The sequence below is a fragment of the Hylobates moloch genome, unplaced genomic scaffold (genome assembly GCF_009828535.3).
Source record: "Hylobates moloch isolate HMO894 unplaced genomic scaffold, HMol_V3 SCAFFOLD_3, whole genome shotgun sequence".
Classification (NCBI taxonomy): Eukaryota; Metazoa; Chordata; class Mammalia; order Primates; family Hylobatidae; genus Hylobates; species Hylobates moloch.
In genome coordinates, this window is record NW_026652278.1 from 150,424,372 (window position 1) to 150,441,589 (window position 17,218).

The window sequence follows — 17,218 nt, forward strand, 5'->3', positions numbered from 1 at the left end:
GAATTTTGTGTATTTTTTAAAAATATACCAACATTTCCAAAATTTAACTCAATGTCTTTCCCTAAACTTGCATCTCTTCCTGTGACCCCTGCTTTAATAAACAGAAACACCATTCACCTCAGTAGGCAAGCCAGAAATTTGGGCATTATCCTTGACTCAAGTCCTCTCCCTGTCATGTATATCTAATCACTCACCAATTCAAGTTAATTCTGTTTATAAGTTATTTCACAGATATGGTCACATTCCTGCATTTTTACTGTTGTTTTTTTGGTTCTGGCCCCATCATCACTTTTAGCCTATATTAGTGCAACATTCTTAATTTTGTTCACTAAACTCTGCTATTTTTCTCAAACAAAGGTTTTTATATACTAATGATCTAATATCTATGAATGCTAATGTAATATTCATTTTTATTGTTCTAATTATTAGAAGCTTTCAGTAAGTAATATTTTAGTGTAGCAGTTCTGCTTTCCCTGGAAAATGAGTTTTATTTCCCTCGTAATGTCATTATCAAATCTATATTGCATTAAGAACTGTTTCAGCCAGGCGCGGTGGCTCACGCCTGTAATCCCAGCACTTTGGGAGGCCGAGGCGGGTGGATCACGAGGTCGGGAGATAGAGACCATCCTGGCTATCACGGTGAAACCCCGTCTCTACTAAAAATGCAAAAAATTAGCCGGGCGTGGTGGTGGGCGCCTGTATTCCCAGCTACTCGGGAGGCTGAGGCAGGAGAATGGTGTGAACCCGGGAGGCAGAAGTTGCAGTGAGCCGAGATCGCACCACAGCACTCCGGCCTGGGCGACAGAGCAAGACTCTGTCTCAATAAAAAAAAAAAAAAAAAAAAAAAAAAAGAACTGTTTCATATAGGGTGATGATATTTTGAATATAAACATTAATAATTAGGTGATTTTAAATGTTTTTTTAATATTTTAGAATTTTAGAATCATAGTTACCTCTTTTAAAGAATAGAGCTATTACACAATTAGTGTTAATATGATGTTCACAGTTGATGTGTTTTACTGACAAAAAATTATTTTTATGCCTGCTAGAAACATACCTTCTTTTGGATATTTGTACATACAAAGATCATGTTGAATTAATAGAAATTTTTAATAGCATAACATTAGAAGTTGAACACACAAAAATACATACACATCATAAAGTACATATATATGTATATGGTTTTGGGAGCTACAACTTAGAACAGTTTAATAACACTTCAAAAATCTATTACATTTACCAGAACGTCTCATACAGTTTTAAAAGTTCATACTTCTTATAAAATTTCACACAATTTTAAGGTTTAGTACTACAGTCAAAGTAATTTATTATTTAACTCAGGAAATGAAGTACATAGGAAGCAGTTTCAGAACAAAAATTCTTTCTCTGGGTAGTCAACTATACCATTCTTGGTTATCTAGAAACTCTAAATGAAGTAACTCATTTCTAAAATCAATAAGCGTATAACATCACTTCATCATTTCAACTGAGTTTCATAACCTAAGCAAATAAAGACATTTATTTGAGCATCACTTCTGAAGTTAAATGCCTCAATTAGTGTATAGTCATCTTGTCTGATGGCAAATCATTTATATTTACTGACAGATTTAAATAAGAAGTATAGCATTCCATGCAAATCATACTTAATGTTATAATTTGATTAAGTTTGAATTGGAAGACACTGAAATATTTAGCACTTGGTATAGAATAATAGCACTATTAACTCATTTTTAATTCTACAACAAACTTTTGCCCTGGAAAATGAACACACTTTACTGAGTATACTCACGACAACAAAATCCAGGGTGAAGGATGTATACCACCTTATCAGAGAATTTGATATTTCCTCTCTATATTCAAAAGTATGTCACTAAACTTACTATTTACTGGATCCTATTAAATAGCTTTCCAAGACTGTTAATCAAACAAGGCATGATATGAAGTACCTGAAGCACACAATAAGGATTTATTTTAAATACCTTAGTAAAAATCAAATTATTAACAATACTAAAAATGATGAAGAAAAATTAAATAATTGACCATTCAATACCTATGGTAAAATATTAAAATAATTTATCTAATCCACAAAGAAAAAAGATATTTTTGAAAAACACCTTACATCTTCTGTAATAACACTGCAATAATATAAGGACACTTGATAATGTGCTATTTTTTTACCATTAACTTTTTCCTGTTTGCAGATTACCCTTTACTATCTTCCATTTTATACCATGGCAGAGAGTAAGAACCTGGAACTCAAGAAATCTGTCTACCTTTGTATCGACCAGAAAACAGTTAATGAATCAGGATAGGTTTCTAACTTCTTCTGCCTTGGTTTATGCCTCTGGATATTCACTTAAGGCTTTTCTAGCTTTCTGAGCTTCTTTTTATAAAGTATGTGGAGGAATGCATCCTGGATGTGGAAAAATGTTTCCTTTTTAGTCTTAATACATCTGTCCTTTTGATCACTGTCTGTCTGAGATTATGCATTCCTAGGGGAAAGGAAACCTACCTTTGGAAGTAGCTTTGACTATCACAACACCCTATACACAAAGGTACATAATACATGATTTTTTAATAGATTCCTTTTCCCATTAGTGCTATACATTTTTTATTCATGATACCTTAGTATTTTACAACTTTCTAAAATCATGTCATTATACAAAGCCTGTCACTAAACTTCACAAAACCCAAGTGGATTTAATTATCAGGTAATTTTATGGAGGCAGATAAAGAAATCGATGTGTTTATAATTCTCATTAAAGTATAAATATCTTCTCACTAATGCAGATATAATCCACACAGGTCAGTTCTGTATCTCTGAGGGATCATTATATAGTTTGATGCCTAGTTTAAATAAGGGTGAAGCACTGAAAATGTAATACCTAAAAGAAGTTTCCTTGGTGACACCAAAAAGAATATTAAAATATTTCCTGTAATTGCAGCATTACCTAGAAAAAACATTATTTCCACTAAATGATGTTGTGAACAACATTTTATCATTGTTATGGAATAGTTTTGATTATCTAAAAAGAAAAAATAATCTCATGATTGCTGATTGCCAAGCAATTTCATTACCCAACTAACATCTCTTTATGACTATTAAAAATGTAAACCTTTTGTATTATACATAAATTTGACCTAATGGCAGAATCATTACTATATTCACTAAATTCATTGTATTTACTACAAACAAGTTCCATAAAATTTTTAACATATTACTTTCTAATAGCTAATGAAACTCACATATATTGCCTTCTATCCAAATTCAATATTCCCTAGTACTTTTATATGTAATCAGTTTTACTATGTCTTTATTAAAACTTTTTATTGATTATTTAGATTTCTGACTTGCAAAATGTTATTCATAAGGACGATGCACTGATGTACCTTGTTTTCTTTAGCAACATCAAATTACATCCCAAAATGCAGTACTATTTTTCCCCTTGACAGGTGCAAGCAGTAGTACTTTAGGCAAAATTATTTTTACTGATAGGGCCAGGGATTGCTTTTCAGTGTCTTTGCTGGCTATCATAAAAATAACGTATTACTCATTTACGTATTTCTATTGTTTCTCTTTCACTATTGCACCACCAACAATAACTCTATTTTGAATAAATATCTTACACAAACATATCCATTTAACACTCTTGTTGATGCTGGATAAACTATATACTATTGAAATTATTTGCAAGCGAGAAATGCAAATCAAAACCACAATGAGATACCATCTCACACCAGTTAGAATGGCGATCATTAAAAAGTCAGGAAACAACAGGTGCTGGAGAGGATGTGGAGAAATAGGAACACTTTTACACTGTTGGTGGGACTGTAAACTAGTTCAACCATTGTGGAAGTCAGTGTGGCGATTCCTCAGGGATCTAGAACTAGAAATACCATTTGACCCAGCCATCCCATTACTGGGTATATACCCAAAGGACTATAAATCATGCTGCTATAAAGACACACGCACACGTATGTTTGTTGCGGCACTATTCACAATAGCAAAGACTTGGAACCAACCCAAATGTCCAACAACGATAGACTGGATTAAGAAAATGTGGCACATATACACCATGGAATACTATGCAGCCATAAAAAATGATGAGTTCATGTCCTTTGTAGGGACATGGATGAAACTGGAAATCATCATTCTCAGTAAACTATTGCAAGGACAAAAAACCAAACACCGCATGTTCTCACTCATAGGGGGGAACTGAACAATGAGAACTCATGGACACGTGAAGGGGAACATCACACTCTGGGGACAGTTGTGGGTTGGGGGGAGGAGGGAGGGACAGCATTAGGAGATATACCTAATGCTAAATGACGAGTTAATGGATGCAGCAAACCAACACGGCACATGGATACATATGTAACAAACCTGCACATTGTGCACATGTACCCTAAAACCTAAAGTATAATAATAATAAAAAAAAAGAAATTATTTGCAAGCATGGCTGTAGAATTTGCCTACTTTTATTAGTCAAGTCTATGTATCTTTCTGTTGAGAGATGGAGGTAACGGTTAGGAGATTAGACTGCTTATTTATTAAAACTATTTAGTAAAATGCCCAAAATAATTTCTACATTTTCATAAAATTTCAGGTTGCAACAGATAATGCAGCTGGGCCAGGTTTTCCTAAATGCCCTGATATGTCAAGTATCTGACTTTTTATTTACGTTATTCTTTCTGTCCACTACCCTTTGCTCATCTCCAAAAGTTTAAATTCACTTGTCCTTAAGATTAATTTAGTTATTTAATTTCCACCACCTTCATAAGGTATCCCTCATTTCCAAAACTAAATATCGTATTTTCAACTTACTTAATATTTTGTAGGCTTTGTAAATAACACCTAGTATCGTTCATACAGACATATGCACACACACACACACACACTCATTATTATATGTAAACGTAAGTTTTTCCCTGACAAACCACATTTTCTCCCTGTTACCCTGCCACCATGAGCACACAAAAGAATACCCACCACAGCAGGAAGCATAGGGAAAAACACATAGACTTCATAATTCGGTCAACATGAGTTTGATTAGAAACTCAGCCACCTATTTGTTAATTTCTGTGTATTTCACCTCCTTCATATAAAGTAGAATAATAATGCTGTGTTCTTTTTTTTTTTAAATTTTTTTGGAGAGAGAGTCTCACTCTGTTGTTCAGGCTGGAGTGCAATTGTGTGATCTTGGCTCACTTCAACCTTTGCCTCCTGGGTTCAAGCGATTCTCCTGCCTCAGCCTCCTGAGTAGCTGGGATTACAGGTGCCCGCCACTATGCCCGGCTAAATTTTGTATTTTTAGTAGAGATGGGGTTTCTCCATGTTGGCCAGGCTGGTCTCAAACTCCTGACCTTAGGTGATCTGCCCGCCTCAGCCTCCCAAAGTGCAGGGCTTACAGGCATGAGCCACCGCGCCCTGCCAATGCTGCTTTCATTTTACCATTTTTGAAAAGTACCTAACCTAACAACACCCTTCTAAAGAACTAACAGTTTACTGGATCATCCTATGTTGTATTCTCTGTAGTAACTTAGAGTGAAAATACAACTTAACCATATCCAAAGAGCATATTTTTATCGTGATTTAAAAATTTATAAGCTACAACTATTTTTCATATATGATTTTGCTTAAATTATCACATAAAATATAATACAGTGTTTTAATAAAAATTATTATGCAGTAAGAAAATTATCTTTATTTATGTGAATTTTTAAGAAGAAAAATACATTTAAATAACTTCTCCAACATCAGACAGCTGATAAATGGCTAAAAGTCAGGGGCACAATTCAAAAAAGATCTTTTTACACAAGTACATATTCTACTTCCTATCTTTTCTGAAAAAAAAAAAATAGAAATTTTGGTTTCAAGTTCTGAGTTAAACTGAATCCTGTTTAATTTTCCTTCTTTGGTGATTTTCTAATACCAACTAGTAAATTTACCTTGTCTTTCTTTATTTTACGCATAGCTCCTAAATTCTTGTTTTCTGTTTATTGTTTCTTAGTCCTTCCTCTTTCAATTATTTTACTATTATTATTATTATTATTATTGCAATGGAGTCTTGCTCCGTCCCAGGCTGGAGTGCAATGGCGCCATCTTGGCTCACTGCAACCTCCGCCCCTGGGTTCAAGTGATTCTCCTGCCTCAGCCTCCTGAGTAGCTGGGATTACAGGTATGCGGCACCACACCCAGCAAATATTTGCATTTTTAGTAGAGACGAGGTTTCACCATGTTAGCCAGGCTGGTCTTGAACTCCTGACCTCAGGTGATCCACCCACCTCAGCCCCCCAAAGTGCTGGGATTACAGGCGTAAGTCACCCATTAGTGGCCTCTTTGAATTATTTTTAAAGAATAACCTGATAAGTAATTTTGGTTAATCAAGTCATCTTTATGACCCTGTTCTAAAAAACACATTTAGTCACTCTGAAGACACAATTTGGCAATTCAAACATGTATCAATTTTTCCAAAGTACCTTAATAAAAATATAACCTTCATTCTAATGCCAATCATTGCCCTTCAAATACATGCAAACTACATCTGTTAATCCATTTTGGTTTCCCAATGAAGTTAAAATATTTGACTGTGTAAATAATTGTTTTTGATACATGGTGACAACTGGTCAAAAGCTCCTCCTGCTTAAAATAACCTTGAAAGCAGCATTGAGGAACTAATGTCTTAAACTATAATCAGTGAGAATTGATGATATTCATGGTTATCAAATATTTCTAACTATTCATTTCAGAACTACTAAATCCCTTAGCTTTTTCGTATGTTTCAATACAACTTGAAACTTAAATTCACTAAATTATATAACTTTTCTTAAGAAACAGCTTGTACTATGAGAGCAAGCAAATAGACCATATTGTGTAAAGCAACAGGAAAAAGAACAAAGGGAAATTGGAGAATGAATCTTGTACTCACGGAATGCTCTATAAAATTCTTCAAGAGCCAGGTGCTTGTCAGCATTAAAATCATCGTATTTCAATAGATCATACAAAGTACAATCAAAGAGATCCTTGCCAAGTTCTTCCTGTTTTATCACCTAACAAGAAAATTATAACCATACCTTTAGATTTGTGTCTTAAAATTTCTATAATATAACTTATTATATGTAATAATCACATAATAGATCATTTCATGCCTGCAGCAGGGCAAAGAATTCAATTTTGGAAAAATCCAGGTTTTTAGTTACTGAACAATTATTTTTAACCTTTTCAAAGATATAAAGTTATGATGTTAAGATAGGTAATTACAATTTTGTTCAAACGTTCTAATATAAAAGTTTCACAGTGGAACTCAACAAATCTGAACATTTAAAGAACATTTTGTATTTCATGCATTTTCTTTGCTCCATTTATACCGACTCAAGGAAATACTTCTGCATGAAAATTGCCTCCTGTGTCTCGGTGACCTATGTCAAAATAAAAAAGTGGTCTTTCCCAACAAAAATAGTGAGACAGTTTGTCCCAACTTTCTTCCTCATATGATTTGTAAAATAATGAAGTTAGGTTATTTTTTCTCCTCTGCCTAAACTCCTGCCCAGCTGGAAGTTAAGTCATTTGGGATTGTGCATGAATTCCCTTGGTCACAAAAGAGCTATTAAGCAAATGACTGTTTCCAGGAGCTAGATAGAATTAATGCACCGATTGATGATGAAAATCTATCCAGGCGTGAGTGAAGAAAATCATCAAACTTCTTTTCTAATCTGTGCTCTAACCTATGGACTGCGGCTGCAGCTTTTTGGTACTCTACTGATTTTGACTATTTCTTGTCATATAACAGAGCTTCCCAAGATTTTTCAGACATTTCTATTGTGGTAGCTGCATAGCTGTGTCCATGGTTTTTCATACTCTTTCACATACAAAGGCAGGGATTTATATTGCTTGAAGCCGTGCATCACAGTGGTTTGTTTGTTTGTTTGTTTGTTTGTTTTAAAGGTGGTGCGTATAATCAGAAAACAAAGGCTTCAAAATCAGGTGGCTCTGGGTTCGGGACCTGCCAATGCCATTTAATACCTCAATAATTTCTGGCAAATCATTTACACTTTCCTCAACTGGAAGATGAATATGAAGATTTACACACACACACACACACACACACACACACAGAGAGAGTCAGGTGTAAGACATAACATACAGCATACACACAAAAGTGATCATTTAACATTAAAAATAGTAATTTTTACATAATGCATTGCTTCTTTAAATAATTCACTGCAGACTTCCAGACATCGGCTTGTGCATGTTATGGTTGCACATTCACAATGAATTATCGTTTCTTTTGGTGGAGCAGAATGTCTTGGACTTTCTTTAGTACAGCAAAGGCAGATTGGTGATGCTACTTTCTAAAGACCCTCAGATGCTTTTGAGCTATTTTTTCACCTTTTTTGGAACACTCCTGTGTTGAATGTTTCATGATGTCTGAGTGTAGATAGGCAGAGCAGATAACTCTGAAAATGGAGCTCAGCATCTGGGTCACTGGAGCCTCCAGCACCCTCTCTAGCCAGCTAAGCAGTGATATGTAATGTTAGCTCATGCAGTGCTAAACAGAACTTTTGCAACTCAGTGAGTTCTTTTTGTGTATGTACTAGTGTTAAAATTATATTGGTTAAGCTGATTATTTGTTACCTTGAGGAAGAAAAAAGGCAAAATCTTATCTGGTTTAACTGACCCATATAAATAGAAATTGTAGATGGCAAGCCCTAAATTTTTGCACAGTCCAGCTGGATGGATTAACAAAACTAACTGACGCTGAAGCCATCTCTTCTATAAGCCTAATAAAAATATATATATTACCAGTTTTCTATTTAGAAAGCAACAGAGCTCTCAGTCATTCTCCATTTGTTATTGGTTAGATCATAGAAAATGACTTTTGACTTTTCCTGGGGCTGGGAGAAAGGAGTGTGCGCGATTCTATCACTCTGTGCACTAAATATGTACAAGGTTAGCATTGTGGTAATATTTAGGATGCAGTGACACCAGGCTTTGTTCAGACATTTTAATGACTTTTAGTCTCTCATTTATTTTTAAGTAGAGATGAGCACAAAGATGGGGGCAAAGCTTTTGTCATTTTCTGTCTCATGTTTATTTCTGTTTTAATATTTTACAAACTTAATGTATTAGACCAAGATACTGGACTTCTCACTTTATACTTATCACTGGCTCTTGCATAAGACTAGTTTGATCTTGATTTGATCTTGGCCTTGACTTGGTCATGATGATACAACTTAGGCTGGGCAGGCCATTTTAATGCGTGTGACCTTGAGAAGCCAGTCCTGGCTAATAAACTTTTTATTTTTTAAGCCCTTATCATCTATACTGAAGGGTATCCATACATGGACAAAACAGATTCATTTCTTATTCTAAATATTTCAAATATGTGTCTGCTCTTTTATCTCATTTAAGTGGTCAATGAAATACCCTACTTAAAACATGATTTTTAGTAATTATTTCTCTCCTTCATGTGTCCTGAGGGGAAGCTTTGTCACTTTCTGGTGTTTACTAATGAGGGAGGTACTTTCCTATGACTTTTCTTTTCTGTTTTTTCACATTTTATTGAGGTATGATTGATATAAAAATGGCACATATTTAATGTATAATATTTTATGTGTTTATAGGACATTTCAATCAGCATTGAAAAATTGGTTTAGGTACCGAGAATTTTTTGTTTGTTTGTTTTTGTTTGTTTGTTTGTTTTGAGACGGAGTCTTGCTCTGTCGCCCAGGCTAGAGTGCAGTGGCGCATCTCGGCTCACTGCAACCTCCGCCTCCCAGATACCCAGAATTTTTATAGCTTTACAGTCATGAGTATTTGATGGTCAAAAAGAAAGTAAGAAAAACTATACAAGTAGACTTCCTTCCTCAGTCCACAGTAACCACTCCTTGGCACAGGGGATCCAAACTTGTAGGGCTCTGATAGTTCCTTGCACTTCTTTCATTTAGTGTTTTACACTGATTCCAAAAACTCACTGCAGACTTCTCAAAAGGCACATGTTAATTCTTAACTAGGAATTCATGACACTGCCCGATTCATTAAATATATTTGAATACATCGTATTCAAATATGTTGTGATGATACTTCATTATCTCATGCTATTTGTTATCTCATACCATTTTACCTCTTATAAAATGATATAAGAGGTAATAAGTGGTATAAGTGGTATAAGAGATAACAAGATACCATCTTATGATCTTGACTGGTCAAAAAGACCAATCATATTTTCACTTGTGACCTCTGATAAAATGGTGAGGATGTTTCTCAAGCCTATCAAAGTTGGTAAACTCCTTAAGGAGTTTGATAGCCTTAAGGCTATCAAAATAAAATATTTTACACTTTTTTTTTCGCTGATCAGAGGTCAAGTTATATGAATCTTGGGCCCTCCAATGGTTTGATTCAGTGTGAAAAAAATAGAAGTATTAGCAGAATGGATGGCATCAGGGGAGTTCAGACACACAGCATGAAATAGGGAGTACATTTCAAACTTCAACGTAATAGAATTGTCAAAGTTGCACAAGGACTGTAACAAATCAGGAATGACTCACTGTCTTGGTACTGTATTCTCTTTTGTTCCAAAATAAACAATAAAAAAACTTGACCGTCCTCAATATGAAGTATTGTCTTTACTGTTTTTATTCTTCGCCTTCACTCACTAACTCAATCATCTATTCAACAAATCCTTTTAGACTGCCTACTATGTGTGAGGCATTGTCCAAAACTCTGAAAACACAGCAGACAACAAGATAGACAAAAATCTTTCCCATATGAAACTCATATTCTGGTGAAGGGAGAGCAAAGAAATATAGTAGTATATATATATATATATATATATATAGCCATAGAATGAAAAGTGATACAAAAATAAAAGTGAGAAGAAAAATGGAATGTGCCAGAAGTGGATGTAAAGTTACTGTCTCCCTAGTATACAGAGGTATGGGTATTAGATTTCTGGGATTAGGGGATGATTTGGAAGTACAAGATTGTTATGCTGACTTTCATGGAAGATATACAAGACATGGGATTGATTTTGATAATGTGAAGGCAAGCCATGGCTATGAAGCTATGGGTGTAGGGGAGAGAAGGACAGAAAAGTAGGATCTTCTTGTTCTATGTCCACTTATTTACTCTCTTTGGTGGGGACAGGCAAGAAATAGCAATTGTGAACTCATAGAGTAATGTACCATTCATATGTTTAAGTTATTTGAGTTCTTCTCTATCCTTTGCAAAAATATTTTTCCCAAACTAATCATGATCATGTTGAAGTCATATGCTCAGTGCCCATTGCTCCTCTAATTAAAAGAAAGCCCATTTAAGTCTTATTCAAGTTGAGGAGAGGAAGATATATTGTTTCTTTACTTGGCAAACATGTACATTACTTCAAAGACTAAAGGTAAGAAAATAAGTGTACCCCTTTGGTAAGAAGAATGTACATTTCCAGGTATTAGATGTACGCTTCTCCCATACAGTCAATATAAGTTGGTTCTTGGGCTACTTGGTCTGAACAGCTTCTTGTCTCCCCCCTTTCTTCCTTTCTTCTTTTTCCTTTCTTCCTTCTCTCTTTCCTTTCCCTTATTTTCAACCAATATGTGTCCAAAACTATACTAAGTGCTGGAGGTGAGTTAACAAGAATGTCACAGTTCCTGCTCTCATGGAGTTTTTATTCTAGAGACGATGACTGGAAACGGCAATCTAATTATTAAGTGAGATAATTACATATTATCAGCAGTACTTTAAAAAATAGATCATGTGAAAGGACAGAGTTAATAACTAATATTGCACATTTTATGTGTTTAATTATATATAACAAATGCTATCCCACAAGAGGTGTATTTTTGTTGTTGTTGTTTTTGAGAGGGAGTTTCACTCTTGTTGTCCAGGCTGGAATGCAGTGGCGTGATCTCGGCTCACTGCAACCTTTGCCCCCTGGGTTCAAGCAATTCTCCTGCCTCAGCCACCTGGGTAGCTGGGACTACAGGCGCCCGCCACCACGCCCAGCTAATTTTTGTATTTTTAGTAGAGATGGGGTTTCACCATGTTGGCCAGGCTGTTCTTGAACTCCTGACTTCAGGTGGTCCACCTGCCTCAGCTTCCCAAAGTGCTGGGATTACAGGTGTGAGTCACTGCATCCGGCCTGGAGATGTATTTTTAAAAAGATTGAACGGAAATGATTACATTTTCTTTTAGGTTTTCTAAAGTGCCTAATATAACATTTTTTTAAAAATCAATATAGCCAACTTTAATTCTTTTGAAAGACCAGTTGAAGAGAGATCATTATTTTTATTAAACCACTGGTGGAAAGAAAAGTATTTTATTTTTAAGGTCTCCTACATGACTCACAAGGATTTTCTGAACATGAATATCAAGTTTTTAAATGCATCTTGACCATCTAAAGTAAAGATACTACAAATAGTATGTTTAATATTTTAAAGCCTAAATGTTAATACTATAGTTATCTTGTGTGTGTTATGAACAGTACTTAAAAAATAACTGAAACTAGTTACTAACATTTCCAGGTACAATTGAAAGCACTAATTTTGTAATTGTAGCTTTGAGCTGGGCATATAACAACAGCTACAGGCTTTATCTTTCTCTGTTAAGTGATCATTGTTGCTCTTATTATTCTCAAATCTTTAGCTAATGGCAGGGAAATTGCCAACACTACTAAGATCCAACCACTGGCATTGACAATGTCATTCTAAGTCAAACACCTGGTTTCTGCTGCCTTATTTTGTATTACTGATGGAATTATGGGCATTTAAATGCATGAAATAGTTGTCCATTCTGCTCTAAGGGATGATCTGGACAAATATCGTTGAGCTTTACACTCTGTGATGTTAAATAGGATTAATTACCATGGCATTCCCTGGAAATTCTCACTTAATCTCACTCTTCTATCCATACAAGTGCTTATTTACTTGTATTTACTTTGTCCTACTGAAACAGCATTTTATCTGTGAGATAAAATGGCTATTATAAATCTCATAGCAAATAAATATGTTGACTAAATCAGAACCTTTTTACAAATACTTATAATTGTGAAAGACTTTATGAACTCAATGTAAAGATTAACTGTTCGTTTCTCCATGTAACGTTTCTAATGATTTTTAAAGAAAAATACCTAATTTGTACAAATGCTGCAAAAACCTATTGGCAGTCCCATCTTGTAAGCTTGAAAATATACACTCTTATTCATGCTCACTTTTAATTTAATTCTGTAAGTATATTCACATATGGCAGTAATTGAGCAAATGGCATTTTAAGTCAAATATGTATAATATAATAATCTAAATCCTGTGAATAAGTAGTTCTTTTCATTACTTTAATAAAGAATTGACATATGTGTATATAAGGGAAGTATTTTATTCTAATATGCTTTTTTTTTTTTAGACAGAGTCTTGCTCTGTCACCCAGGCTAGAGTACTGTGGCACAATCTCGGCTCACTGCAACCTTGCCTCCTGGGTTCAAGCGATTCTCCTGCCTCAGCCTCCCCAGTCGCTGGGATTACAGGTGGCCGGCACCGTGCCCAGCTAATTTTTGTATTTTTAGTAGAGACGAGGTTTCACCATCTTGGCCAGGACGGTCCCGAACTCCTGATGTCGTGATCCACCCACCTCCGCCTCCTAACGTGAGATAGCAGGCGTGAGCCACCGCGCCAGCTCCTAATATGCATTTTTAATGTAAATCAGTTTATTAAGATGACAGAATCTAAGTGGAGAAAAACCTAAATCAATATACTCAATACAGCTGCTTTTATCTAAATTCAGAATCACAAGGGACTGACTTTGCTCACTTAAATTCTATGAGTGTTATTTTATCAAATGGGGAAAGGGCTAAGAAGCAGATTTTTCATGTTGTTAGCACCTTTTTACCTCAAGTCCTCTGTTTGCTGCTGACAAACTGAGGCCGCCATTCTACCAAGTGAAGCCTCCGGTGCCTCCCCTCATCTGACACTGTGAACCAAATATGCAGGACCACAATGCCAGAAATAGTTGCCTATGCTCCTCTAAGGAACACTCTGGACAAATGCGTTTGTATTTCATACCGTGGTTTATTTCTGTGACCCAGTGAAATCGATGGTTCCCCATATTGCTCTGCACAGTTTCCAATTTGGCCCCAAACCCATGCTTCTCCAACCTAAACCCATCATTGTGTCCTCGGGAAATCCTGCTCAATCAGAAAACTCCCCTTTTTCCTCAATTATTTATACAAATATATTCTTCACCATACTGACTTTAGAAAAATCTGGCTTCCCCTTAAAATTATTCGTTCAGTAGTTTTAATGAATTTAATCAGAGGCTAATTTTTCTCATATCTATTTCAGTGTAAGAAAGGTGTAGATAACTGCTGTATAGGCACTTCTGGATTATCTGTGTTTCCCAAGCAAGTCATTTTCCAGATAGATAATTAGAAATATACAAATATAAAAGATAGATGGATATATAGATACAGATAGATAGATGATAGATAGATGATAGAAAGATAGATAGATAGATAGCTAGATAGATAGATAGATAGATAGATAGATAGATAGATAGATAGATAATAGATAGATAGATAGTTAGATCTCACTCCATTGAATCTCAGGCCATTCGGTTACATGACTCTCCTGTCCTCCCCCCAAAGTTTAGCTCCTGTTTCTCAGTATTTCTGTCTACCCATAGTCTTTCAATATTCCCAGTGACTTAAATAACAATGTGAATAAACCACCCAGAAGAGCTCTACGCTCCTTTTCATAAGAAATTATCACTAACCTTCTTTCTTGCAGTGACTTTTTTTCTACATGTCGGCCTGTCAGAAAGAATATGCCCATAACTTAGGTTATTTCATTCGGAATTTTGCTTTCAAGAATTGCACACCCAGGTCTGTTTTAGTCATAATGTATGTTCTAAAAACCACAAATGTGTTGTGTGGCTGAGTGGCTCAAGACAGTAGACGTACTTACGATACTTATGGGAGAGACTAAGATGCCTTGGTCAAGTTTGTGACATTCTTTCAAGAAAGAAATTTCTTTACACATTTGTTGAGGCTTTTCAGGGATTTATTCTCTGAGACATATATCATAAAATTAAGTCAATTTAGACCGTAGCTTTTCAACCACAATTTTCACTTAAGCAAGCTTTATTGAAACTCAGATTTTACAACAGCCCCAAAGAGAACGCTGAATTCTTACTGTTGGAGAAGATAGCTTAAGAGAAGGAATACAAAGATCTAGATAACGAAGATGAACCTCAGACACCTGTTTATATTTTAAAGGGAAAAGCTAAGGTAGAGATTTCACACCTTATGCAAATGGAATAGCAAGTACTTTTGGTTCTTTTAGTACCAGAATCAGTTTCTGGTAGATGAAATACGACGATTCAGAGTTCCACATCCTCATTCTGAATAGGATTCAGACAGTATAGCACAGATTTATTCAACAATAACAAAAAAGAGAGCCACTCAGAATTAAAGAATCAAATTATCATCTATGCATTTTCAATAAAGAGAAAATAAGCAATGAAAAACAAAGACACACCAACAAAAGAAAAATCTGTGTGTGTAAAACTTTAACTTTTTCAGATGGTAATTAAGGCACATATATGAGAGAGAACAGTTCTGTGCTATTCCTGCAAGAAACACATTTGATAATTACCCCATCCTATCTTATCATGTAAGTCTGTATTTTTTGGAGAGGTAGAAACCCTCAAGAGAGGGCTAAAAGTGGGTGCGATACATACTTGAGGAAATTGAAGAATATGAGGATTTTATCTGGCTCTGAAGATGTAAAATACATGGCACAAGACAGAGACCAGGAATTGCCACTAGCCTCTAGAACTGCAGATATCTGTGCCCCTGAGGGAAGTCTATGATAGATATTGCTTTTAATCTTGATATTGTTATCAACTCTACCTTCCTTAAAAATGAATGGCAACTTACAGAATATATATCTTGCCATTCGTTTTCAAGGAAGGTAGATGTTGGTAACTGTGAAATGTGATATATTGGTTATACAAATTTAGGAGGAGGATCTAAAATACAATCACATTGTTTGGCATAATAAGGAATTTAGAGCCCCAGGAAAAGCACAGAAATTCCAGTTGAAAGACAGACTTATCCATTATATCTAGGGTGTAAGGAATGCAAGGCTCTCATATTCTATACAGAATACAAGGAAATAAAACATAAAGGAAGTACTCCATCTAAACTGTATTTCAATGTGTGATTTGTGTAATATGTAATGTAAACCCACCCTCTATCTCTCTTATACATTTTCAATCAAATATTCATACCATTTTGCAAATGGATTTTTTTTTCAGTGCTCAAAGGGAAGTACAAAAGAAACAACAGTGCCTACATAATAAGAGTGGAAAAACTTTAAACAACCTAATAAAGCATCTTAAAGAACTTAATGAATCTCAAAGAAAAGTAAAAGCCAACCAAACCCAAAGTCAATATAATTAAAAAAATAAAAATTAGAACAGAAATAAATGAAATTGAAGACAGAAAACGATACAAAAGATAAGCAAAATGAAAAGTTGGTCTTTTAAAAAGATAAATAAAATTGACAAATAGCCAGATTAAGGTAAAATGAAAGAAAACCAAAATAAATAAAATCAGAGATGAAAAACTAGACATTAAAACTGATACTACAGAAATTCAAAGGATCATTAGATGCTCCTATGAGTAACTATATGCCAATAAATTGGAAAACCTAGAAGAAATGGATAACTTTCTAGACACATATAACCTACCAGTATTGAACCAGGAAGAAATCCAATATCTGAACAGGCTAATAACAAGTAATGAGATTGAAGCTGTAATAAAAATTCCTCCAGCAAAAATAAGACTGGGACCCAAGCTTCTCTGCTGGATTTTACTAAACATTTAAAGAACTAATACTGATCTTACTCAAACTATTCTGAAAATTAGAGGAGGAAGAAAAACTTTCAAACTCATTCCATGAGACCAGTATTACCCTGATTCCAAAACCAGAAAATGGTATATCAAAAAAGGAAAACTATAGACCAATATTCCTGGTAAACATTGATGCAAAAATCCTCAGCAAAATACTGGCACACTGAATTCAACAATAACTTCAAAAGATCATTCATCATGATCAAGTGGGATTTATCCCAGTGATGGAAAAATGGTTCAACTTACTCAAATAAATCAATGTGATACATTATATCAACAGAAAGAAGAGCAAAAAACATATAATCATGTCAATTTGATGC

At 34.8% G+C, this 17,218-nt stretch overlaps 1 protein-coding gene across 5 annotated transcripts in view; it reads right to left on the minus strand.

Annotated features, from left to right (window-relative positions):
* FSTL5 (follistatin like 5) overlaps positions 1-17,218 on the minus strand; it is a 786,207-nt gene that overhangs the window by 364,435 nt on the left and 404,554 nt on the right. For all 5 annotated transcript variants that reach the window (XM_032148724.2, XM_032148716.2, XM_032148719.2 and 2 more), the window contains exon 6: positions 6,930-7,050. In XM_032148724.2, coding sequence (XP_032004615.1) covers positions 6,930-7,050 — 121 coding nt within the window. The remainder of the gene's footprint in view (positions 1-6,929; positions 7,051-17,218) is intronic.